A 27,665-nucleotide genomic window follows, 5' to 3' on the forward strand; every position below is an offset into this window, starting at 1 on the left:
AGGAAGATGGGATCTCCACACTGAGCAGTTATCAATAGTTACCTCAATGGTGTTTTAGTGCTGCTACAGCAAGAGCTTAAGAACAACTATGTGAAGTGCTGAGTATTTCTCAGATCTGTTTTTACTCTGTCAGGATAGAACTAATACAGGGGTGGACTTGAAAGTTCTTCTTAGTTTACAGTGTCACACTTAGCCTTTGTATCATCTTCTAAGAAGAATCTCAGATGATGCTACAGGTGATGTAAAATGTGTACCTGACATCAGATGAAGTAAAAAAGCAGCTGAGTATTTGCATGAGGTGGAAGAAAATGGGGAGTTACTGTTGACTTTACTGAGGTAGACACCTGGAACTTCTAGTCAATAAACAATGCCAAGAGGAAATTTCATCAGAAGAGGCATGCACTTACTTTCTCAAGGCATCTTGATTATGTGACAATATCAGACTACTATTTTTCAGTCTGTTTCATACTGGGCAAACTCTTCAGTAAAGTACAGACAAATAAAGTACAGTATGCAGAGTCAGTGAGAAATTCAAGCATAACAGAGAAGCACACAGCCCAGTCTAGATAACTTACTGTGCACAAGTGTATGTTTGTCTTCCTATTACAATTCCCAAACTGTGGGGTCATGAAGTAGCTGGTTAACTCAAGAGGTAAAAATACTTAAATGCTGGTGTCAGTGGAAATTATTGTCATGTAGCCATGTTGATTGAGGAGGCTCTTTATGCCTTGTAAAATCTAAGATCTTTTATTTTTGACTGTCTCTATGCAGGGTTTTAACAACATGAGAGCTAATTAGAAGCAAATATGGAGATTTTCTCCATCTGCTCATATTTTAAAAACACAGTTTGTCAAGCCAAGCATGCTGAATTTGCAGTAGGTTTTACTCTCTGTTAGGTACAGTACAATTCTGCTAAAGCCCTAGGGAGAAAGTATGCAGAAGGAGGCAGTGAAATTGATACAGCACTGATCTCAAACCCCAGTGCTCCTTACAGCAAGATGAATGGCAGATTAAAACCTGCTATTGCAAGGGTGTTTTCTGGTGATGGAAACTGAGCATCTCTGCTGTATGAGTGGTTGCAGAGCTCTATGCTGGGGATGAAGGGATGCATGGAATGCAAGAAGAGGACTGATGTGGGGCTCTGCAGACACAGCCAGGCAAGACAAGACACTGCAAGGAGATCTGCGACCTCATTATCCTCTGCTGGTGAAGGACTTACTGGTGCCACATTTTATAAACTCTCTGCAATGGCATCCACAGCAACCCTAACTTAAAAAAGAGTATTTCCCTATCCTTAGTTCAGCATTCTATTAGGCTAACTAGACTGGAAAGATAATATAGTCCTGATGAACACTGACCTGTATTTCTGTAAGAGCAATGATAAGGGTTTATAGTGTAAATGCATATACTTAAGATCACCTCATAAAAACACTTTGGTTCCCTTTTCAGTTAGTGCTAACTTTCCAGAATTTTTTAAATTGCTGATGTTTGAGAACTATGATGTTCTTGCCTGAGGCGGGGACAGAGCTGAATGGTTTTGTTTAGGAGGAAGCAAAGAGTTTTTGTCAGAAAATGCTGAGTGTTTATACAACAGTCAGCCCCGCTCAGATGGCACATCTGGTTTTTCAGATACTGGCAGAAATGCTGTCATAACATCAAAATTTTGTCCCATGGAAAAAAAAAAAAACCCAACAACAACAAAAAATACAAGCCCTAAAGCTAGTCATTACCCCCATCTGGAGGGAAGTGGCTGCCTGAACCGATCAACTTTTCCAAGGCCAGGAGTCCCTTCCAGTCCAAACCTGTGCAGCTTTTTTTTCATGTTGAGCATGGCACTGATCACTGCAAACAGGAGAGCCCTCAGAGCATGAGGAAGTGACCAGGTAGACAGCAAGGAACTGAAAATATTGGCCATGAGAATCTGGAGAGACAGGGATTGTCAGCTTCAGTTGTGATGTCATTTGTGCCTTAACTAGGTAATGAATGTAAGTAAGCAAGCATTGCTGCCGGTAAAAAACAAGAAATAACTTCTAAATGCTTTGGCAGTTCTCCGGTTTTCAAAAGATTTTAGCAGTAATGGAATTTCTGTGTTCCCCAAGCGCATCTTTCCACTTGATAAGTTCTTTTCTTTCCTTAACCATTCCTTTTTTGTATTATTGTATTTTTTCCACTCTTTTTGAGTTTAAAGGTTGGCACAGTAGTAGTATTTATAATTTCCCACCAAAGCACAGTTACCCTCATGGGAGTTTGAGCCCAAGATCCTTCAAGCATATGCCAAACTTTGTTGTGTTTCAGACTGTTTTGTCTGGGAATAAATAAATAAATAAACAAAAAATAAAAAATAAAGTGAGGCCTAGTGACTAGTATTAAATACTTATTTGCCACTCAAACATCTCTCAGTCTACATAAAAGGAGTGACTAAGGATGCTTTTTGGTCTCCTGTCAGAGACCTGGTCTGGGGAGAATGGAAATACTGCTCAGTTAGGACAGCAACAGCTGAAGAGAGCCAAAGGAAGAATTCTTAAGCTCTCAATCCAACAATCCATGAAATGCATCCTCCTCAACAGGTTACCCATGCCTCTCTGACACCACAGGCACTTTCAAATGATGGAGCTCAGCCCTGCAATGAGCCATGCACATTCTACACACAAACCAGCCAAGTTCAGTAGGCAGCTAGGTCAGTGCTTGGGTGAACTGGGGCTTTTCTGGAAACAGCTCAGAAAAAGATCAATCCCTCATCTGATATCCAACTGGGATGACATGCTGTTTCTACGGAAAACACATTGAAGTTCTTTGTGTGCTTTCAGAGGCCCTCACCAGGGCCCTGCAGGGAAGGCTGCACTTTGCACTGAAACATGAACCTTGCTATATTTTGCCTCTGAGCTGTCTTTAAGGAGATCTCTTTCCCACTTGCCTGAACATTTTTAGGAGTTCAGAGGCAAACTGAGAAGCTAGAGGACTGTAGGAGGGACAAGGGTCAGAGATGCTGCTTTCATTTCCCAGGAGGAAGTCTACAGAACTGTGCAAAAGTGAGTGAAGCCAATGAATTTCAGTCACATCTTCGTGCATGTTATCATTCATGCCTGTTTTGAAATACTGTGTTGCAGGGCAGGCTGGCCACTTCTCTGAAAGAGCAGCTGTGCAGATTGGAGGCTGCCTCATCGAGGTGCTTGTGATGGCTGGGTGGCCTAACTCCAACAGGAGGCACTCACAGATGCATGCATAGCACCAGCCTATAATTAAACAGTGATACCAAGCCTGGCTTTCCCTGTGAGCCACCTCCAGATCTTACCCATACCTCAGATCCCCTGTGCTTGTAGTGTGTGTCTTGTGGCTCACAGCCACACACAGAGTACAAGCCTACTGCTTGTGTGTGCTGTCATGGCGATCATTTAGGTTTTTCCACTGCTGGTGGGGCAATAAAATTAGAATAGAGGTTAGATGAAGATGAAATAATATCCAAGAGGCAAAGCAACAGCATCTAAAAACCCACATTGCAAACTATTTTATTTATATGCTTAGAGCCACTTCACAGAGTTGGCAGACTGGACATAGATATACTGGGCTAGAAATTTCAGTCCTTGTGGTTTCTGAGGTATAAGGGGGGTAATGTAAGCAGCTTCATTGAAAGGGATCTCAGAGTTCTGGTCGACAAGAAGTTGAACTGAGGGCCAGCCATACCCTGGGGTGCACAAGGCCCAGCACTGCTGCTGGGTGAGAGCAGGGGTAGTCCTGCTCTGCTCTGCTCTGTGTTCTCACCTCCAGCACTGGATGCAGGTTGGGCACTGCAATATAGAGCAGACATAAACTTGATGAAGAGTGTCCAAAGGAGGGCTGCAAAGATGGTAAATGGTTTAGAGGGTAAGATGTACGCAGAGCAGCTGAGGCCCCTGGGTGTGCTGAGCACAGAGCAGAGCAGCTGAGGGGAGGCCTGATGGCGGCTGCAGCTCTCCCAGGGAGCGGAGGGCAGCGCTGAGCTCTGCTCTGTGTGACAGCGACAGGGCCCGAGGGAACGGCATGGAGCTGTGCCAGGGGAGGGCAGCTGGGGGTTAGGGACAGTGCTGCACCACAGGGCAGTCAGTCACAGGAACGAGCTGCCCAGGGCAGCAGCCATGGCACTGAGCTGAAGTTCAGTGAGCATTTGAACAGTGTTGTCAGACATAGGATTTGAACTCTGTGTGGTCCCATGTGGAGTTAGTTGTTAGATGTTATGATCCTCATGGGTCCCTTCCAGACTATGATATTCTATGATTCCATGGGTTTGGAAGAGACTTCTGATCCAACTTCCCTGCTTAAGCCGGAACACGCACACCTGGCTGCCCACCTAGTCTCCTGCTACATACAGGCTCTTCCAGACAGTGCTGTCCCCAGGGTTCCCTCCTCCCAGCCTCCTCCCAGTCTGGGAACTGCTGGAGTTTGAAACAATTTCAGCTGGATTGCACTTTTGCAAGATAGTAATACTCATGTCAACAGCAACCACTTTCCAGCGTTTGTCTTCTGGAAATGAAGTGGGACAGTATTTGGATAAGGTCTCCAAGGATGACTTATATGTTTCAGGTTTTAGTGGCATTAGCTAACTAAGCAAAATCAGCTTTGAAGGAGCGTGATGGCAATGTGGTTCACATGATACTGGTTTTGACATGAAGAATGAAATAGAAGCCTTCACTGCTTATTGATGTTCTCATTTCAGGAATGCCTATCTCTTAAGGAATGGACATCTAGTAAAGCTTTTGCATTAGGATGTTAACTTTGATTTACTGAGTAGATTTGGACACAGGCTGTTGCCATTTACCTCTGCACATTTTTCATGCAGCTTCAGTTGGGTACAGAATGATTTTTCATTTCATGTTCAAATCTCATTTAAATAGCTACTTCATACACTTGAACAATGCCTTTATTTCACTCTCAGTAGTGGAAGGATGCTATGTAGCATATACTTGGACCATCTTCAGCGGGAGCTATTACCATCACTACCGAACAAACTACTGTCAACACTGAACAAATCCATTTTCAAGGGAACAAGCCTAAAAAATTATATTCAAAACTTAGTATATTACAGCATCCTTCTCAAAATAGCACCAGATCATGACAGAAATCTATAGCAACTCCAATACTTCATTAATAGTAAATGAGTAGCTCTTGGAAAACCTACTTGTGCTTATGCTTACTGTGTGTGAAATGTAATATCACTTTCCTGAAGAAAAGGCAGAGAAACACATAACTTAGTCTCTATGACAGTGTCCAGAACTCATTCTAGGTGTCTGCATCTGATGCCTTGAGAAGCTCCTTCTCAGCTATTTCAGTTTCTTCATTTCACCAAATAAACTTTTTTCTTCTCTTCTATTCCAGTTGTTCAGATTCATTCGCCACCCTCTGCTCAAAACTGTTTATCTTTTTTCCTCCCACTTTTCAGAACTGTCATGGTTATCATCTCTCTAATGTGTAATAGATTCTGAAGATCTGATGTCATCCTGCTTGGCATATGTTACTCCCGCAAATAAGCTGTTGCGCTGAATAATGTACCATATGTATATTTTGAAGGTCCTCTCAGAAATGTGAAGACATACCACTGCTCTAATGGTGTGCTTTTTGAACCATAATTTTTGTTCTTCTAATGTAAAGCTTCAAAATCTGTTGCTACCAACTGAAATAAAATCCTCATTTCACCTTCTTTTTTGTAGAGCGTACTGCTCTGCCTATCAAACCCTGAAAATATGTGCTGGGAAAAGCCTACTGTGGTGATCAGTTGAAGAAAGAAATTGTGCATGCTTGTATACACCCACTTGTGCTGTAACACTTGAGGTGTTTTTTTATGTGATGTTTTTGCTTACATGTGGTGCTTGAGGGTGTAGGACATGTTGGGAGGTACAGCAGGAAGAGAATGCAGCAGTGAGTTTCAGCTTTCCACAGGAAACTCAACCGAAAGAGATTAAAGCTCCAAATGGTCTTCTTGTAGGGGTTCAAATGGCACTCACGGAAAGCCTCTTCCAGGATACAGTGCAGAGCTAGATCACATCACAAAGAAGGATGTATAATCACTACCTTTGTGGGTTTTGAGGACTTTGCTGGACACAACCCTGTCTGGCTTTGTCTGTCATCAGCAATTGGCTTTCTTTTATTGAGGAGACAGACAAGACATTTCTGACAGCCCCTTCCAGCCAGCAGTACGGTGATGCTGTGTACTGGAGGAGTCTTACTCCCCTGCTCCTGGAGGCTACAGCCCATGGCCTGGGAGAGAGGAGAGAAAGAAAGAGCACATGGGGTGACACCTCAGTGATCCCATTCCCTATTTACATAATGATCTCCTCACCTCTTAGAGAAACTTCTTAACACCTCTTTCTTGACAAAATGAGGGCATATAAAGAAATGCTCTCTGATTATTAGTGAACAGAAGGTTCAGCTATAATGAACCACTTTCACTTTTCAGCCTTAATCCTTTTGCATGCATGTTACCTGCACTGTGTATTTAACTGATTCAACATTAAAGATTTCAAAGCCATTAAACTGAAGCTTGATCACCATCATGGTTTCTGATATAATGTTAGCAAAACACTATTTTTTCTGGATCTCATTTGGGAAAACACTAGGAACAGATGGTTTACTATTCAGGTTTTACAAGTGGTTCAAACAGGAGCAGGCACTCTGCATGTTGCAAATATTTATAGAGGTTAAGCATAATCAGTCCCTGCTAGTCCTTGCCAGCTACATAAATTATGTCAGTCGTGAGTATGGGGAAAGAGCCTAAGGAAATATAGTTTTATGAACGTATTACGTTATTCTATGAAGTATTTAAAATCACTGCTGAAGAGCTGACATAGATGAAAGTCTCATGTCTAGAGCAAAGAATTTAATTTTCATGTTAGGTTATTTACTGATACTGATGACTATCGAAATAAATCTAGTTTCATTTTACCCTGCCAATGAGAAAGATTTTTACAACAGTTGCTGGTGAGGGATACTTTATTTGGAATGCTTTTTTTATTATTTCTGATCAATTAGTAGAAAGGGAGAAGTAACAACAAGATTTAGTTTGCACAGTAGTTCTTTGGGGCAACTGAACAGGTAGTTTTAGTACTCTTACTTTGGCCCTACACCAGTTAAACTTTATAAATCTCAGCTCAGTCTCCTTGAGCAAGACTCTGAGAGACATACTGTTCAAGATTTATAAAGCCCAAAGCCTGTTTGCTGATAAGGAAAATTAGGACTCATCTTTGACTACACCTGAAATGGAAGCCAACAAGAAGGTCTTTCCTTGTTCAACAATTTATAGATGTATTTGGTTTCTAGTTACAATTTTCAAGTTCAGCAAGAGCTGTACATCAGTAGAGATCAAGAGCCAGTAGACCATGCAGTGTGGTAATTTTCTTGCTTGGTTGTTCAAAGTGAAACGTCTAATGAATTGCACACTTTCCTTTACAGGGGAAATATTTCCGTTGCTGAAAATGTGAAAGAACTTTATTCTCAGTCTATTAAAATCAATATAATGATTCATTTAATATCCCAAACAAATCTGCTCAGAAATCACTACTACTCATGAATATATAAAGTATAAGTTCTATTCATTAGCCTGCAGGGAAATTGACCTGCAGGAAAAGATTTTATGTTAAATAAATGCCACTAAGAGCACCCATGATACAAATGGAGTTATGAAGTTGATATTTGATTTTGTCACACAATCTTTATGATGTATTTTTTAAACTTAGCCATGGGTGTTAGTGACTATAAATTGTTCTATGGGTGGCATATGGATAATTTATAGACTAACTGGTTACTGAGGAAATAAGTCTTTTTTTCTAAGGCAGTACACTTTGGTTTACTTCTAAGACATAAAACCTATGGCCTGCTCAGCTGGCCCCATCTACATACAATAGCAGATCTTTGTTTAACATGCTCTGAATTTTAATATGACTTCTGGAATCTGAACAGAAGCAGAGTGCGATAATTGCTTGTATTATGACAGCCAGCATTTTATTTCCTGGGAAGATTTGCAGCCACTGTGCTCAAGGCTTGCTGAGAACTCAGAGTAGTTGTTGTGACAAGGCATCATCAGGTTTGGCACTTCCACAGCAACTAAAGTTCTGCTGTTCTTTCCAAAGCGTTAAATACTTTTAAATATCTTCTGGGGAAGAAAAGAAAAAAAAAAAGCAAAACAATCACCACAACAACAAAAAAACACAGCTCTTCCTCATACACTAAAAGTCACAACTATGTTCAATTTTGGATGAAGGAAGAGGTTTGGAAAGGAAGGAAAATCAAATTCATTTATCTTCTAGTGAAACTAATTTCATTGAAGAAATTAAAAGGACAAGTATTAAGTCATTGTGAAGTAACAAGATAAATGTTTCCACCAAGACATAATCCTATTATTCTTTGTCAGAATCACTTTGTCAGAAGCCCTGGTTAATTCTTACTATTAGATATTCTTGAGAAAATAATTGATATATTAATTTAATAGAAAACAAATGGTTTAGAATATACACCTGTGCCACTGTTCTGGCCCAGTTCAGCCCTTTTAATCACTCAAACAAAATTTCAGCTCTCCAGTACTCACTGTACCTTTGCCTTGTGCTGAAACGTGGTCACTGGCATTACATCTAGTCTGACTGTAAGAGGTAAACATGTACTTGTGCAGGATCCTTTCCTCATATTTACAGACATACAACTTTCTGACTGAAGGTTTCATTGTCACCATACTCCCAGTATGGCAGCGCTCTTTAGCTCTAGCATTGTAATTTCTGTGTAGCAATAGCAAATGCTGTAATGTGTTTTTTTGTTTGTTTGTTTTGTTTGTTTGTTTGTTTGTTTTTGCTGTTACCAGTGTTGAGTACAGTTCAGATAGATTTAAAGTGATTCCAGCAGTGTTTGGGCCCTCTGTGGGCTCCATGGGAGTCAGTCTCCCAAGTGCTGCAGCTGCACATCAAGCTAAGAGACAGAGAAGTAAAACTTAGCAAAACCTTCTCACAGTACCCAGATGATAGCTCCTATGGCTCAGAAAGAAGTAACCAAGCACAAAAGACTGTTCTTTGTCCTGTTTCAGTGTAAAAGTACATCAGGGAAGAGGTATTAAAACACAATTAAAAACCTTGTAGGGAAGTTCTTGGTGCATACTGTTTTGTAGGGTAATACCATAAGCTGCAGCTGCAAGCAGTCATATTGTCCCTTTCAGAAATCATCTCCTCAAGGTTTGTGCCTGATGTCAAAACTCACATCATTTTACAAATGGAGTGCATTCCTTTATTTGCAAAAAGAGTTTTTAGCTCATTATAACCTCATCTGCATGGTAACAAAAAACCTAAGAATATAGCTGATTCTCTTCTCCTGAAATGCAACACTATACATGCAACAGTGGGGTACCTTCCCACCATGTACCACAAATTACTGGTAGCTTCTCATGGAACTCTTCTGTTAAGTAACAAACAGGGAAAGTCCTGAAAAAGGGCAAAGACTAAAGGAGCAATGCTGTGCAACACTTACCTCATGTCAAGATATTTCATTTATTTGAAGGCAGTTCTAATGTTTTGACCTGTAACAGCATTGAGGGCTTCTTAAAAATGTGGGAGGAAAAAATGAATTTTGTGAAAACATGGAGAAAGTAGAGGCAAGTTAATGTAGAAAACAGGCGGGCAAATCTTCACAGCAAATATACATCAGTTATTGAAAGGGTGTGCCACCCCCATAAGCTGAATTACCTAAATTTTTGTGGGAATTACCTCAAACCAAGCCCAAGGAAGGCATCTGGTATCCCACAATGGAAGGACGTGTTACTAAAGCTGAAAACACTCAAGAAAGTTATTAAAATCTCAGACCACACTGAAGTGACTGAAAGAGAATTCAAAGGGTATCATTATTGTCAAGAACTAGCAGCTAATTGCTCCATGAAAATCAGATGGTTTGCATCCTGTGGATAACTTCCAGGAGTGTAGCCTATTTTATTTCATTCAAATGGTCTCTGGAAGAAATGTGGTTTTTATTCTGTACCCTCCCCCTTGTGGCATTATACAATTTCAGTAATGCTTTAACAGAGCAGCAGATGTAGTGAAACAATGTAGGCTCTGAGACTGTCAAAAACCTTTTATATAGCTTGACAATTCATAGAGCAGATGTCATTCTGGCACGTATTGTTTCTTTATCCAAGTGTACATTTTATGATACAGGAAATAAGATGTTTCCCTTTATTCCAGTGGACAGATTTCTTTCTCAAATGGTGAACAAAGCACCTCTCAAAATTGATTTTTCATTTATGTCTGACTTTGCGAGAAGCCAAAAGGCATGCAAGAATTCAGGGTCCCCAAACCATGGGTTAAAAATTTGAGTGTGGAAAATGGAGTCATGTGCAGGCGTGGGCAAGACTTTGCTGCAAATGCATGCCCTCACTGTGAAGGAGGTAAGGAAATCTTCCTTTACTGTCAGATAAAACAGCAAGCTGATATTCTGCCAAGGTTTTCCAGTTTACAAACCACTTTAGAAACTCAGCAAGTGCATTCATCCACCCCTGGAAATCAGCCCCCCTCATTCCCCAGGAACACCCATCTCTTCTGCAGCCCCATGAGTCACCCAGCCTTCAGCAGCCTCCTTACAGGAATCTGGCCCACTCAGGAGCCCAGCCATGAAGCATTGATAAGAACCAGTGCAGAGAAGTGTTGCCATCTTGATAACAGGGAAAACACACCAAGCAAATATCATTTACAACATCTACACTTAACATTAAGCAGAAGTTTCTGAAACTGCAATGGATTTTTTTCAAGCTTTATGAAATTTACAAGTCAGTGCTTTCAGCTTCTGCCACTGACACCCCAGATTCTCTCATTTAAGTTGTGCCAGGATTGGTCAGTTGCAGTGCTTATCATGTCTGTGGGTGAACTCCTGATACCCAAAGACAAAGAAAGGATATCTCTTTTTGCCTTCTGTCCAGCAGCCATTTGGTCATGAAATTCCAGGGCAAAAGCTGTAAAAGTAATTATGGGCGCATCCCAACCTTCATTAAATCTTCTCAAATCCAACACAATAAGCAGTCACATAGACAGCTTGCAGCCCTAAGTTTTCTTCAGACTAGTGAGACCTCAGGAGAGCTCCTGTTGAGCTCAATTCCAGCTTCAGAACATAAGTCAGGTACCTTCTACATCAGCCGGACTTGAGCAAACTTGAGCATAATCTCAGTCTGAACAGAGAGAAAACAGCAGGCTATATATTAAATACCAGGAGAAGTGGGGATCGTGGCCTGTTTTTTCCACTGCCATTCCCTGAGATACTGTGAACCCAGAAGCTCTCCTTTTTCCTTGAGCCTTTGGTGGCATTTGACATCTACTGGGCAAAGCTGCAAACATGAGAGACCTGCGAGATGACACTCGAGACCTGCACAATACTGAAACTGGTAGCTATCAGGCACCATACTGACTGCAGAACATCCTTCAGAGAAAAAAAATACCAAAAATAATAAAAGAAAACAAAAATATATATATATAAAGATTAAAAAAAAAAAAGCAAGCGTCTTGCCTGTTTCAGCCCTATTGAGCATGTTATTTAGTTTTCCACTGGGGTACCACTGACTGCCAACACCATTTCACCATTTCAACACACACTTCTGGAATGACAGCAGCTGGGTTCAGTTAAAACAAGAAGGCCAGATAAACAGAATAATCCCTATGAGCCACTAGGAAAGAAGATAGGATAGATGAGAAAGATGTTTTCTTGCCCCATGGAAGTCTGGGGTATTTTCAAGGTTTTTATACCCTGCCCTGAGCAAACAGGGCCTTTGAAGAATTTTGGGGAAAATAAGTTACCACTGCCCACTGCAGAACAACTACAAATCCATTGGCTTATATGCTTTCCTAGAGCCATGGATCAATCTGGACGAGTTCTCATTTTCCTTAGCTAGCTAAGGGCAGAGAGCTGAAGTCCCTATCCCATGTAATCATAGAGCATAGCTACTCCAGGCTAATTTAAATCCGTCTGACATCCATCAGTTCCCTACCTCATCAAATTCCTATCTGAGTATGAGCAATCTTTTCTCCTTGAAACAGTACATTTTTTTTCCTGAAGAATATAGAAGATCAAAATGCACTTTTTCTAACAAAAGTTTCAGCAGGAGATCCATTGTTGGCCTGCAGGAGCTGCAGCCTTTCCTCCTCCCCACGGATGCTGTTGTGTGGTAGTGCCCGCTGCTGGAGGAATTTCTATAAGATGCCTCTCACTATGTAAATCTTGTTGGGGAATCCTGAGCTTGACATACCACTGCCCAGTTGTAGCAAGCATTGGCTTGTATTTCAACAGTGAGAAGAAAAGCTTTTTAAAGCTTTATCTCCTTTTTTGTTTGTTTATTTGTTTGTTTGGTTTTGTTTTGATGTGCATGCAGTTATAACTGTCAAAACACAAAGAAACCCCATAGCTGGAACCCACACAGAGATCTAAAGGTTTTCTCTTTAGCATCTGACTCTTTAAGAACTATGGCATTCAAATGCAAAGTAAATATAACTGACTGCAGGAATGGAAAAAAATTGAGAGGCCGTACTTATGATTTAAAATAAAAACAATTAGAGGAGGTGTAGGGAAAAGAAAGTGAAACAAATTTGTTTGAAGCAAATACCTACATAAGCAAGTAATTGCAAGTGCCAAAAACACTATAAGAACTTAGGTAAGCAGTGACAGTTCTGTGGAAGTCAATATGGAGTGATGCATCTAAGTGAGAGGGTCGGCACAGGGATGCTGTTTACAGCACAGTACGGAGAAACAGTCTGTTCCTCATGCAGCAAAGGGCAGTTCCCAACACAACTGTTATCACCACTTGCACAACTGCCATTGTGTCAACAACTAAATCAGCTGGTAGTAACTGATAAATGATCACCCACTCCAACAAAAATAAACAGGAAGCTGGACTTCCATCTCCTTTGCTTAAAGGTTGTTCTGTGTAGGTCATAGCTGTGCAGACTCACACATCACTGTGAACACACTCCTTCATTCACCTCTACACCCCTGAAAACAAATCTGTGAGGTGTTTGTGAGGATTGACAAGCTGTCTTATCAAAACGGCTTGGCAAATGTGAGCTGAGAACTGGCTGCTTACAAAGGGACCGCAGCCTCTTAATGAGCCTGCTTGAAACCCAAGGAATGCAACTTCTCTGTACTCCTGTTTTAAATTAAGGACCTGGAACACTCTGTATTTTGGTAACAGAATAGATCACCAACAGAATCACACACAATGCTTTGACACTGTAAAAATGTGGGACACTGACATTCATAATGAAAAAAAAAGCACGTAGTTCCAGTGAAAGGGAATGAACAAAAGGAAGCTGAATTGCACTGTAAACAGCCTCTTGCCATAGGCACATTTACTGCAAGATCTTATTTACTGTGGTATTCAAATTGCTCTGTCATTAATTCACGCTCTCAGCTTAGCTTTCAGTGAAATTTACAGAAAGCCTAGCTCATTTGGTCTTACACTAGACCAGACTGGTCTAACGCATAACAAGGCTTTTCTTTGTTCTTCTAAACCTGCAGAAAAACAGACTCTCCCACCACTCTGCCCACTGGAGCCTGATGAAGATGACTTTCATAATCCCACCACCTGCCTACACTCAACCACTTCTCACCTCTCCCAGCTAAGATTCATATGCCCACTCTCTTCCATGCAAAGCCAGCTGGGGGTACTCCCTCACATGCCCTGGGATCAAAACACTCAGCAAGCTGAATCAGCAGGAATACTTTGAGCAGCTCCCAGCAACATGGGCCAAACTGTGATGACCAAAATTCCTTGACCAGTGGGGTTGAGGAGGGCAGTGCATCTGCTGGCCCAGGTGGGGCTGGATGAGAAGTGTTTGCACTCAAGAGTAGAAAGCTCTTGGTTGCATGCACTGGTCTTTGATCAGCCCAGCGCACTGCGGGACTTTTTAATACCACCTGTGGTGTTTAAGGGCGTGATACTAGAGGCTTATGTATCAGTGCAAGTAGCACATGCATCAAAATTCATCACCTCACAGGCACTGGTTAGCACTAACTGGGATAATGGATTCAAGCTAACTAATAACAGACTAAATTAATTTGTGAAACTGAAGACCTTTAGCTGGTTATTACTTGCTGGCAGAATATTGTTGGAAAAAATACTATTCAACACAGTGTCTTGTTAGTTGACATGGTCTTTATGTTAGGACTTCTCATTATCAACATTGTAGACCAGCCAGATTTGAGCTACACTGTAGTTTGACACGCTATATTAAAAGCTACTCTGCCCTTCTGTATGGGGAAAAAAAAAAAAACCTCCTACTGCAGTGCCAAGAACAGCCCTCCTCAATCAAGTGCAGAAACTGTTTTAGCTAAAAACTAAATTCAATCAGTTTTTTTTTTCTTAATGTAGTGCTAAGCAACATTAGCAAAAGTGATGTTTAAGTGTAGATAGATGTAGATAGACTAACATATCCCCCAAAAAATATTTTAAAAGGGAGAAAGATACTTCTAAAGATATCTTGGAAACATCAAAGGCATCAGCCCATTCCCACACGCAGTTCATGGAAAGAACAGAATAGCCCCCAAAGACATCCACGTATAAGCTTTCAATACAGGATTGCCTACAAGTCGAAGTGTTAAATTTGCAACCTGCCAGAGCAGTTCACCTCATTTAAAACAGGCAGCCTCCACCACAAGGGAAAGTGCAGCACTCTGGATGAGCTGCTTGAGAAGTGTGCCAGCCCCCACCTTCCAAGAGGAGGAGGCCTACTAGCTGCTGTGGTAGCATCAACAGAACAGATACACAAAGGTACATGCACTAACATTGTACAGGTGTATGCACAAAAAAACCCCACAATAGTATTCTGAGAGTGCAGGGTTGCGGTTTGTACAACAAGAAGCAGCTCTACACAGAAAGCAGCTTGCATATGATGCTCTCAGGGCTCCACTGCAGCTTGGTCAGAAGGGCTGATTGCTTATGTCTGCAGACTATCTGCAGTCTTGGATATCAGAAACTCAGTCAACCTCAGCCAGTTTTCACCCAGTTATGTTAAGGATCTGCAGCTAAAGTAGGAAGCTAAGGCTTCCTTTACATTCAATAGAGACGTACAGTTACAGACTGAACTCATTTAGATATTTTAAGTATCTACTGTAAGGATGCAAATCACAACTAATCACCACCTTTCTTTCTTCAGTAGACAGAGAATAAGCTTTGGCTTATTTCAATGTAGATAGCCACATTTACTCAAACATGTTCCACTTTTGGCATCCTAACTACCCAGCTTCAAAATGCTGGTACACAAATAGAGCAGTAAACCAAAGGGTGAGTCTGGGTTGTCAGACCAGAGATTACACTTTCCACATTAAGGAGCCTGATTTTGAATTCTGCTTGGATGAAAAGAAATGAAGTGCCACACAGAAGCTGCACAGGTTGTTTCAGATTGTGTACAACACTGCATGCAGTGCTTGCTCTATCCCTGCAGTCCTCTGCCAGCCAGTGAATGAAGCTGTCAAGCAGACTATGCTGTCTCACTAGCAAAAGCTCACATTTATAAGACTAGAAAACCTATGCTTCTTAGTATCGCCATAAAAGCAGCTGTCACAAAAGAAAGGGCTGCTATTGAGCTGTAATTAAAATTTAAATCAGACATTATGAAGACACTGAATGGTTCTGAATTCTAACAGTCACTGCTAACCTTGTCCATAAAAAAAAAGAAAACAAATAACAAACACGTTAACAACATTTTATACAAGGTGGGGGGAAGGGGAAAAAAAAAAAACAAAAACACCCTGACAATCTGCATTAAAAAGTACTACCAAAACACCAATAAATGTCTAAAATTTTAATCTTGGAACAGCGACCCTTTTACAAAGAGATTTTAAAGACTGAGTACGCATTCACAACAGCCAACAGAATAAGGCATATTCTCCATATCTATGTTCATAAATAAAAGACATTGAATAGCAATGTGACCTGAACTCATTTAAACCTGTCAAGCAGTAAAGACTTCAAGCATTTTACTTTTTATACATACATTGTCAGTTTATTCAGAATTATGAGTATCATTTCAAAATTTCTGAAACAGATATTCTAATACGAGTGAAAGCTTAAACCTTAAAGTGCTCATTAGACATCCAACTTTTTAGCTATGATTAGGAAATGTTGAAGATTATCACATTTCCTAAACAGAACCTGAAAGTACATTATATACATAATCTACAGTCTTCAGTATAAACAGTAAATAATTTAACGGTATCTCAAATGTGACTAATAGTGAAGGGATTCTAAAATACTACCCTGATTCTGCCAGAAATAAAATTGGAAAAAAAAAAAAAAGAGAAGAGTCACCCCATACAGTCACAAGAATTTTGTATCCCCAATGCTGCCATTTTGGTCAATCACCTTGACTAATTCTGATTACATTACTCATGAAGTACCTACCACTACATTACCAACACAGCATTACAACAGCTTTCTTGTGACAGAATTAATTGGGTCCACTGAACAGGAAATGTTGCTACTAAGAAGTGTAATGAGACCCACATCCCATAATCATACAGAATAAATACGAGCTACGGTGCATTACAGTTCTCAGAGATAGAAGAACTCTGAACTACACTGTCAAACAGTAAGATTTAGATGTCCTATATTATCATTTCTCAATAAACCACAGTGCTTACAAAACAAGATAGAGGCATCTGTGACAAATGAAAAAGCCTAAACTGGCTGTTTTACAAAGTCCTAACTAGTTCAATTTAATCCAGATCCACAATATATTTACTAGACAAGTCACGAGCAAATCAAACCTCTCCACCTCACCACCAGTCCTATGCAATTTTGACTTACAGTTTTCTGGCCTGTGGTATTACCTTGTGCACAGGTTAAACCAGTTTCACATAAAACTACTACAAGTTATCTGTGAAATGTTAGTACTGTGAATCATTGTACTCTCCATGGCACACATACTTTTCAACATTTCCCGTTAAAGTACAGCTTAGCAAGCTTTCAAAAATACAAACACTCTTAAAACACAAACACAAGAGTGTTCATCAATCTACAACAAAGAGTATATAACTTCCTCTCATTGCTTTTCTATTCAAAACCCATGCAAAGATGGGTAACACTTCATTCTTTTCAGCTTTTCACCAATTCTACAACTAGACTTTGTAGCTTTTGGAAAGATACAAGAGTATATCCACTAACATACAATAATGCGACTACAGCAAATCAAAAGCCATAAACTGAAACAGAGATGAAACTTCTATAAATGCATTGGAATTCCATAAAAATTGCATTTTAAATTTTGGTCAACATTTCTACTAAAGACAAAAGCCTTTAGTTCAAAAATCATGTTAACATCTGCAGGAAAAAGCCCCTTATTTAATACTTTACTTTAGCCTTAGCTTAGCGTGTAGTAAGCCCGAACTAATAATTATCTTAAAAATAACAGATAGACAGGACATTGTAAAGCTGTGTTTCTTCCCTACTTGAACTCATCAGTAGATTCTTCCCTTGCAAAACCACATTCATGGGAAAAATTGCTGTGATACTCAGAAGAATTGAAGGCAAGCAAATGTGTGTGTGCAACAAAAGCTGTCAAGGTGACAAACGACTCATTGGACCACTTTCTTCTCCACCTGCAGCAAGCTTGAGCGTTGTTATCTTTCGAGGGGGGTGTTGAGGACTCTTACGAAGGTTGTCATCCATCTGCAGAGAAATAATGAGAGCCGGATCTGGCAAACAGCAGAATGTAAGTTATACAATTAGTCTATTTGTCAGGACTGCTATTAAGAATTCTGGTTTGTTGTTTTGTGCAATTTTTTTAACCTTCTTATTCTCTTATAGCCTTCCCTATTTTATCTAAAACAATGTCTTGGTTCCTTTCTTCTCTCAAAAAATCTGCTTTTTTTAAGAGTTGCTATTCTTTCCATGAGCATATGACAAATTAAACAGAATAAATGGGTACATTTCTGCTCAATTGATTTCTTCAGGATTACCAAAGAAAGTAACATCTCTACCTTCTTCTAAGAGGTCACAGTTCCAATTTTGTACAATAGGCAAACACTACTAGAAAGTGGATCAAAAGTCAAACTACTAACATCAGTGGGTACTTTTGCATGCTCAGCACCTTACAGGAAGAAATCTTTTCCAAAGTAGAAATGCTTTGGAGGTGCTGGATGAATTTAGATCAGCTCAGATTTCAACAATTATTTAATAAAGAGATTATAGTATGATCTTTTCAAATACAGGTTAAAATTCATATCTGAATGTAAACATTTCACATTTTTAATAGGATAGCAGTCTAATCCCTGCCTGTACTACAGTATCAAAAAAAGAAGAAAAGAGTTTATTACTACAGAATAAGCAGAATCACAGATGACAGCATAGTGGAAATCTCCAAAGGTTGTCTAGGCCATCCTACTTCCTCACAGTAGAATCAGCTTTACCTAAACCATGGCTGATAAATGTCTACTCAGTCCATTTTTTAAAACTTTCACAGCTATGCTTCAATACCACAAAGAGATACAATCAATACCAAATGCTACAGAAGCTGGACATAATTCATGATCCATCTGACACACTGATCTTTTTCACAAAGTGCATTCTGTCCTTCTAGTAAGAGTTTTCTTGCATCTATGAACTAATTCTTCCTAAGTATTTTTAACATAAGTTCCTTTTATAGGTGCCAAAGGACAGCCCTGGAAACAGGAATAAAAGGCAGACTTAGAAGAACCAGAAGGAAGGACTGTACATTAGTGACTGCCAAGAAATCAGCTGGGTGCAAAGAGACCTGGGTACTGATCTCAGCATGACCAATTTCAGAGTTTTGCTTATAAGTTTTCCTGTGAGGTCTTGCAAAACCATTTCTAATTTTCACCAATATATCTGCATTCCCCCTCACACGGTAAGCGCACTTATGGAAAGGCAACCTTCTGTTGTTTATATGTGCACTTGGAAGGGCATCGTTGATTGTAGTACAAATATTTTGCATACAAGGCTTCATCAATTAATTTCTTTCAAAACACATAATTTTCTTCCCACATATCTACACAAAGTACCTCACTAGAAAAGAAACTATTAAAACAAAATTTTCATTGTACAGTTGCAGTTGTAAGAGTATCTATGAACAAATAATCACAAAGAAGCAGAGACTGAAGCAAAAGTAACCTTTTCAATCAAGTTGGATTCCTTATTTACAAGCTGTGTGAGTTTCTGCAGATTAGCATCTGCTGTATCCTGTCCAGATGGGGAATGGCCTAGAGAGCGAAGGCAGAAAGATGAAGAGTGAAAAGGTATTTACAAAAGCTTTTACATTTTTAAAAAGCAAGAAACAAACACAGGAGAAAAAGTTCATGCAGCATTTTTTATCCTAGGATGAATTTAAGTGGAAAAGCCATTCTTTGTTAGAGAAACAGAAATAATAAGCATGAGCCATAGCACACACAAAAGTGGATTTTGCCAAGGCATGACAGGCTTTAAATCTGAGAATTAAACTTTGCCTTTAATTTTCAATCCTTTCTGCACAACTGTGGGAGCTTCTCTACATCATTTCCCCACAGAACCTCCAGCAAAAATTAATAAAATCTAATAATGCTTTAGTTCAAATGTGAAAACCATCACTACTACTTCAAACAGAATATACATGAGAAAAAGTGGAAAAGAAACACAACTTACCTGTGACAGTTAACCTGAAATAGCAGGTTAAAATATCATCGCAGAACCGACACAGGTTGGTAAGCTGTTTCAAATGCTCTTGTAATTGTACTCTAGGGAAGCACACTTTATAAACTGGTGCAAGGAAACCAAACACAAAGGCATCCAAGGTAGTAGGTCTGAACAGAAAGTCAAAACAGAACAAAGCTCCAGTGTGACTGAGGTAAAACATCAAGACCTCTAGAACGTAACGAGTTTCTGAGTATATCAGACAAAATTCAGGACAGAATCTTCTGAGATTTTCAGGCACTGCATTTATCAGGTATTAAAAAATGCTCTGAACAGATTATTGATTTCAGCACCTTTGAATTACAGACCTGCTGACAAACTAGAATGGTTGGTTTAGCATTAAAATCCAATCATGTGTCACGTTCACTGATGAACGATCCACTCTAGAATACATTTCCAGCATTACAAAAACCAATCAGACAAGATGCATGCCAGTGGAGAGGATTGTTTCACATGAAGAGGTCTAACTTCACTGGCAAAGGGAACACTGTCCTACTTCAGTGCTACCTTGGCAATATACGTTTTTGGGTCTATGCCCACAGAAGGAAGACCAGCCTTCTCAGACCTATGTCTTCCTTCCAAGGAGCTAGTGGTAACAGGTATTTTTTTCAGGTATTTTTTCTACAAGCAGAGGAGGTGAGATTCATGGGCTAGAGAATAATTCTCTAGCACAACCCAAACTCACTAAGCACCCCATGTGAGCTGCTGAAGGCAGGAAAGATGCAATATAAAGACTTTGGACTGACTGCTGTCAGAGGTCACAGTTATGCCCTGTTTGCACACTCACATTAATCTGAAAAAGCAGTGTATAAATCACCTTCTAACATTGTGGCCAACAAACACCAACACTAAAAACAAAGAAAGCACACTCACGTATTTCCAAAGAAAAACTGAGATGTTCCCAATCTCTTCGACAGGAGATTTAGGCACTCCTTGGCATCCCTGTATATCTGATGAGATACAAAACTATTTAAGAGCCCTAGCTGCAGCAAATACTAGTATACACACTATCATATACACCACTATCCCAGTGTGGTAGCCTATTTCATGGCAGCACCAACTTAAAAATTCCTCACTACAAAACATGTACCTGTGCTTCCACTTCAGTGAGACTGTAGAGAGGAGGGCCTCCTCTGGTCAGCAAGATCCTGTTGAGTGCTTCCCTGGACATCTTTCCAGGCAGATACAAACTTAGCGGGAAGGGAATTCTTGAGGCAAACCATGGTTTTGTTACACTGCAGTAATTTTCAGCCTCAACCCAAAAAGTGTGCAGCTATATCAACACAAGGAAGAGCATGACTGGAATTTGAGTAAAAACATTATACTTCTCGTAAAAGGGTAATGTGTAAGATTTCTCACAGGAAAACCAGGAATTATTGCAGTTTAAAGCAATTAGGCTCTGCACAGGATTATACTAATCCTTTAAGAGTGTATAATTAAGGCCACAGAACTATCTTTAACCTGAATAAAAATAGAAAGATAACACTAACGTATATATGCACAAAATTACATACACTGTCATGTGCACGCATGCACATATACACACATCCATGTACTGTACAGAGAAACTGTATTACAACATAAGTTGCAGATGTACAGAATCGGGTTTGAAATTGTTTGAATTTACTTCTGAAATTTTACATACATTTTAAAATGAAGAGATATTAGGAAAAATTGAATTTGAAAGCTTTGCAGGATAACTGACAAGGCTATCTGACATTTCCTGGTCGAAGTAATTTTTCCTGTATGAATTCTAGTCAAAGGTATTCAACAGAGCAAGCGTTTGCAGATTTTTTTATAGCTATAATGTACTTACCTAAATTGTTGAGGGCGTGTAGCCATGTATTATTTACTGAGCCAGAAAATGAACTAGTGGTGGGTATTTCAAAAGTTCCCACTTAACAACTCAAAAGGCTTTCACAGTTGTACACCCCACATCAGCCATACCACATGTTAAACCAAGCTTTTTCAAAAAGCATCATTGCAACAAAGAATGTCCAGAATTAGCTGTTTGCAGGATACTGTCCCCAAAAAAACATCTAAGAAAAAAATATATTCACAGGTGCCATTTTAAAAGTCTTTCATAAGTTCATTATTACTACTTCACACCTCCCACACACTTTTTTCTTTTTCAAAGTTGCTAGGCAGTCTACAAAATTTGACTAAGAACACAAATACATTCAAGCCAGGACTACGGCTAAGAAACTTCTCGGCCTCTCACACTGGGCACCTCTTATAATACTCATAAAATTCCAGCGATTATGAAGCATTCACTAGTATTTACCAGAGCAGGAAGCAGTTTCTCTTCGAGTAGTGCAATATAAGCCAGTGTATCAGCTCCTTGCTTTGCAGACAATTCATAATCAGCATTGTATCTCTGTGAATTTAAAAACAAAACAATAACAATCAGAAAAATGCCACCAACCACCACATACTATAAATAGTGTTATATGGAACTTTCCAGAAAGATGATCAAAACAACTCAAAATTATCTGAAACTGATCAGCTACCAAGTTATTAAATACACAATACTTTTCTGGACAGAAGACATGCAATTTATGCAACTATTTTCCTTCAGTTCTTCATTCCAGCTGCGTTACTTCTAACATTTTCCACTTCTACTTTCCCATTCTAAGATTCTGGGGCACTTCCACTGCCAAAATTACTCTTGTGCCTACTTCCCACTCCTTTCCAAACAGCTGCCTTGTAACACAGAGGGGTTTTTTCAGTACCTATTGCTGAGGCAAACACCTGGCAAGACCTCACTTGTACTTCTGAGGGCACATCTATCACTTAAGTTGTAGCACCACTTCATAGATTTAAAAATAGAATGCTGACAATAAAGGGGATGAAATGCACAGCTAAATTAATGTCATTACAGCTAGCTGAGCTTTTGATTCAAACAATGATTCCTTTTAAGGAACATTGAAAGGGTTGGTAATCTTTTGGGAATTTCACTAATTTAGAAACAGCAAAAATTGGTGTTCAGCCACTTTATTTTTAGGTATCTTAAAAGCATGCATATTACTGGTATACTCTGGAGTTAAAGAGGGTGTTCTTCTTCCATCAATATGGAATCTTCAGTATTCAAATGCCTAGGAAACTGCTGAATTAAAAACACTGTCTGAAATCTCATCCCAAACGCTCAGTTTTCAGATTCCATTTTTCTCTGGGGAAAGATTTAAAGTTTCACTAACATGCCATTTGTCAGATAAGTCCTCTTAACTAGGTAGGAACAGGACTTCTAATGTAAAGACAGAATATTGGGCTGGAAGGCCATCTCGGAAATAAAAATGATGATACCATGCTTTATTAGACGTCTTGATACTTGTGAAAAGAACAAGCTGTATAGCTTTATTCTTTTTAAATAAAACACTGAGAGATCTACAAAAGGCATGCAAGATTTGACTACACAATGACTGCAAACATGACTGCGTCAAGAAATGCCTGCAGACATTTTTATGCTACAAGCTACAGAAAAACCACATATATTAAAAACACCACCACTATGTGTTATTCTTCAGAAAAGGAATTTTAAAAAGAACACTGGGAGATGATTACCCATTTAAACAGTTAAAACTACACCTCCCTAACTGTGATCTCCTAGGTCTGCAAAGCTGTAATGACGTTAAAGTGTTATAATTAACAGCATGATGGAACTCGGTGAGAAACTGCTCAGCTGAGGCCAGTCTGTAGTCCTTTTCAATGAATTATTTTCTTATGCCTATTTTTAAATTTTTCATAGCTACCAAATTTTTAAACAGCAATTTGTGAACCACCATTGTACAATTCTCATGTGCGTACAAAAAACAGAAAAGCAGTGAGTCAGAACCGGTTTCCAGGTTTTAAGAAGCCTGTATCAATCTATGTGGGGGATGCAAACATTCACTACAAGGTAGAGAAAATCTTCTAAAAGCAACATACCTGCTTTCTTAAGAAGTTTAATATTTTTGCTGGCTGAGAAATAACAATGTCTTCTGATATCAGGACTGGTACATCTGCTAGAAGGCATAAATTATACAGTCAACAGAAGTTATACGTAGCAATTCTAATGCAACTGAAAAGCGATCAGTCACTTCATATGCTTTCCTTTTCTCCATAGCAAGCTCTGGCCTTTCCAACACGTATGCATAAAGCTATATGAAGTTGATTTCCACCAAGATCATACAAGAATTTGGCATATGGTGGCCTTTGCTAATAACGATACATTAAAAAGAGCCCAGAATGAAACCAATGTCATCTACTAGATACTTGATACTTTGAAATCCAGGCTACTTGTCTGAATTTCAACCAGAACATCTGCCAGGACATTTTCATCCAACTTTTCCTTACCCTTTCTAAGCCATGTTAACCATCTGTTTTCCAGGACTTGCTACAACCTCTGATTAAGCTACCGTTGCCTAAAGAATACCTCTTCCAGAACCCAAAAAATTTTTTTCTCCTAGAAGGATATTATTCTGCTTTTACTCTTTTAGATTGCTGAATTAAAGACTGCAGTCTGTAAACCTCTTTAACAGGGACTGCCTTATAGCACATTTACAAGGCACCTGTTAGGCTCATTGTATCAGGACTGTTAAGCTAAATACTACTAAAATACTGATTAAAAAATATTTGCTTTTTTTCGTCTGGTAGGGATTTTAATTATCTTGACTGTGAAGAAAGGAAACAAAACATTTTGGGAAGTATACCAAGGTAGTTCTTGGTATTTCTGCTAACAGAAAGCAATACACCAAAGAATAAGAGAGTAAGAGTGAAGATGGAACTGTCATGTGGACACAGTAATGCCTAGATTAAATACATGGTAAATTTAAATGACAAACTACTTCACCTTGCAATGGCATTACTTGTCTGGAATACAGCAACACAGTGACCTAAACACTGAGCAAACAGATATCCAGTATGTAAAAATATCCAGTGTAAATAAATCCTCTGACATCATCTCTGACAACTGATCCAGCCACCTTTCCTGGTCCAATCTCTGTAACTTAGCACAGTACCAAATATCCCAGCTGATGCGATTTACACTCTTTTAGACTCATATTCTACTTCCACCTGCACAAGCTTGTTAAATCATTTGCAATTAAAGAATGCTACTTCCATTATACAAGCCTGGTAACTACTATGTAAATATTTCCATGCAGCTGCCTTCAGTGTATCATCTGTTCAGTCTGCCTGACAAAACAGGTGTGTATTTCTGCATCACCACTTTGTTGACTCTCCTCTGTTTCACCTATACATATTTTACTCAAGTGCCCCTTAAGGCATTCTGTTTATATCTTCTGTTACTCGCACCTTGCAAAATCACACGTTTGATCCTGTTAAGATGCTTATTAATATGTAATGAGAGAAGGTAGACTGCACAGGGACAAATGGAATGTGAACACAAAACCAAAGGAAATGAAGAAAAGAAACCCTGGAATTAGAACCCACACTTGTAAAGTGATGAGGATTAAAAGAATAGAAATGCAAATAAAGTACCTTTTGGCGTGCTCCAGGAGTTATTTATAGTATTCACTGTGAGAGGAGCACCAGAGAATTTAGCATAAGCCTGCAACAGATTGCAAAAAAAACAATCTAGTCAGCACACCTAAGTGTAAGACATCATGTCAAAAAGCAGGCCTGAGCGTTCCCATCAGCCGTGTTGGGTTAGATAACAACAGTTCTTTAAAACTGCACCAACCCCAACGCTCACCTGCATTTCTGCAGCAGGAGCAGACTACTTTTAAGGGTTCTGGTCAGAGCTCCCCGCAGCGACACGCATTACCAACAAGGACAAAACTTTTATTTCAAGCCTTCGGGCTGCTCGCTAACGCCGGCGCACGCCGCCCCGGTCACAGCGCAGCGCAGCCCCGCTCCAGGCGGTTCCCCGGGGGCACAACCGGGCCCCTCCAGACCCTGCCGCAGCCCGGCCCCCGCGGCCCCGCACCCGGCAAGGGCCGCGCCCGGGTTCAGGGCGCCCCTCGGTGGCGCCGCCTTCCCGGCGGGAGCAGCCCCAGCGCGGCCACCGGGGCGCGGGGCAGCTCGCGGCACCGCGCCTCCGTCCCTGCCGCCCTCCTCCCGCAGCGGGTGTCGGCCCCCGCCGTTACCATGACGGTCAGAGACTCCGGATGCAGGGATGGCAGCCCCCAGTCACCTCCCCAGCAGCTCAGCTCCATGGGAGCCGCCATCTTGTCCGCCGGCAGCGCGGGCCCCGGGGAGCGCGCCGCTGCTGCCCTCGCATGGCGGCGCCCGAGCGCCCCCGGCAGCGCCGCCGGGAGGAAGAAGCGGGCGGGAGTGCCTAGGGGCCTCCGCCGCCTGTCCCCGGATCGGGGGCTTCTGCCCTCGCGCGCATTTCCGGCGGCCCGGTTGCCCGAGGCCGCGGATCTGCCTAGAGGTGTCGCCCGCCGTGAAAAAAATATGGCTTTGAATGACCGCGTGGCTCAGCCCTGGCTCTGCGGGCTGACTGGTTTTGCCGCACCAAATCTTGGCTTTCCACAAGAGCAAGAACGACGACTTTTGACGGCTTCAGCAATTTGCCTTTAAAAATAAGGAATTCTGATTGTGTGATACCGTTTTTGACCAAGTAATTATGAGAGCTCGTGTAGTGTGTGTTTTCACTGTGGACCTCTAAAGAAACCAGTCTGCATTTCCATTCAACATCTGTGCAGACATGCTCAGCATTACTGTTGAAGTATGAAGTCAAGTAAAATGTTTCCATCCTTATTAAGCAAGGAAAAATACTACCGGGCCTTAAAATAAAATAAAATAAAATAAAAATTTAAACTATGTTAAAAAAAAAAAACAACGCCAATCACTGCTATTTTGATTTACAGCACAGAAGGAGATGAGGAGAACAAGGGCAAGGCTCCCTCCCTCCTGGTTCCTCAGATCTGTGTTTTCAGATCTGCATGAAATTTGTGTCACAAACCTCCATTTCTGTATGGAGGATAAACCAGATTAGCACTCTCGTTATGGTCAATTGCAAAAAGGCTTAGACTTTCCATAAGCTGCCTTTGGGCCAAGTTCATCCCTGTACCGTCATGGAATCCAGAACAAAGACTGAGAAGGCAATCTATCTCTTCCCTACCTCATCCAGAGGCTTTCCAGGAGTTGTTCCTCTTGGTTGCCTGAGTGGAATTTCTGTTAGTATCAATGAAATGTAAATAGGTGCTCTGAGAATGGATGTATTCCTTGACTTTAAAAAGTGGAGCTTCAGTTTGTGACTTCTGAATAAGCAAATCTTGCTCTGAAACCCATGTTTGAAATCTTATGTTCTTTCTGCACACCCTTTCCATGAAAACATGGCAGGATCAAACTCCTAAGTGTTGATGGAAATAAGGAAGGATATGGTTTACATCTGTACTTCAATGAGATTTCACTTAAATTAAGACTTCTCTATCTTAATTTTCCATGCACCCTGGTTTTTAATCATCCATATAATTCCATAAAAACTGTGAGTCTCCTCATGGAAAATATGCAAAATATGAAATCTAAATTAAGCAGCAGGGATTCCTTCCTAACTCCCCAGTCATATTACTTGGAATCTGAACAGTCCATGCACACTCCTGCAAAACAAAATCTATCAGATTGGCAGCTACTCTGTATTCTCTACATCTACAGTATTTCTGGTTTACATAAAGTCAGCAGGGCAAATATTTTAGCAGTTGGGGTTTACTTGCAGATCTTCTGTTAATAATAATAATAAAATACATAAAAAAAGAAAGTCCTGTGTTCCTTTAAAAAATTCCTTACTGATGTTTCCTGAAGGCATACTGCCCAATAACCACTTTCTGATTTGTATTCAAGATACAAATCTCCAGTAAGTTAAGCTGGAGTTTGTACTTCAGGGCATACACAAAACTGGAAAAGAAATGGCTAATATTCCACTGTTATTATTGAAGACAATGGTTACAAGGTCAAACAGTCCTGTCCAGACAGCAGATAAACACCATGCTTTGTAGAAATCTCTTAAAGGTTTTGCTTGAGCACAAAATCTCTTCCAATCTGTAACATACTCCAATAATAA

The 27,665-nt window shown here is 40.2% G+C and overlaps 2 protein-coding genes across 6 annotated transcripts in view; both read right to left on the reverse strand.

Annotated features, from left to right (window-relative positions):
* SERINC5 (serine incorporator 5) overlaps positions 1 to 27,665 on the reverse strand; it is a 510,096-nt gene that overhangs the window by 394,787 nt on the left and 87,644 nt on the right. The gene's annotated exons all lie outside the window — the stretch shown is intronic.
* Positions 16,932 to 25,830, reverse strand: MTX3 (metaxin 3). 5 transcript variants are annotated; one of them, XM_065739754.1, is made up of 9 exons: positions 25,747 to 25,830; positions 25,139 to 25,208; positions 23,585 to 23,661; positions 21,945 to 22,037; positions 20,751 to 20,933; positions 20,534 to 20,610; positions 19,613 to 19,770; positions 19,106 to 19,194; positions 16,932 to 17,644 (listed from the first exon to the last, which is right to left on the reverse strand). In XM_065739754.1, the coding sequence occupies exons 1-9, from the start codon at positions 25,825 to 25,827 to the stop codon at positions 17,534 to 17,536; spliced, it is 939 nt and encodes a 312-aa protein (XP_065595826.1). In that variant the 5' UTR covers positions 25,828 to 25,830; the 3' UTR covers positions 16,932 to 17,533. The 5 variants fall into 5 exon arrangements, with proteins under 5 accessions (XP_065595826.1, XP_065595822.1, XP_065595824.1 ...); XM_065739750.1 differs by having other exon boundaries at positions 23,585 to 23,658; positions 25,747 to 25,827; XM_065739751.1 differs by having other exon boundaries at positions 17,542 to 17,670; positions 25,747 to 25,827.

Source organism: Cyrtonyx montezumae, unplaced genomic scaffold (assembly GCF_038088225.1).
Source record: "Cyrtonyx montezumae isolate F1298 unplaced genomic scaffold, pur_monq_1.0 scaffold_25, whole genome shotgun sequence".
Classification (NCBI taxonomy): domain Eukaryota; kingdom Metazoa; phylum Chordata; class Aves; order Galliformes; family Odontophoridae; genus Cyrtonyx; species Cyrtonyx montezumae.

Excerpts from the sequence above, each read along its gene's own strand:
- MTX3 (XM_065739754.1), bottom strand. The coding sequence starts at position 25,827 with ATGGCGGCTCCCATGGAGCTGAGCTGCTGGGGAGGTGACTGGGGGCTG. Across the intron at positions 22,038-23,584 it reads TAAACTTCTTAAGAAAGCAG|AGATACAATGCTGATTATGA; the intron begins GTATGTTGCTTT and ends TTAAATTCACAG. Across the intron at positions 17,645-19,105 it reads AATCCAACTTGATTGAAAAG|ATGGATGACAACCTTCGTAA; the intron begins GTTACTTTTGCT and ends ATTTCTCTGCAG.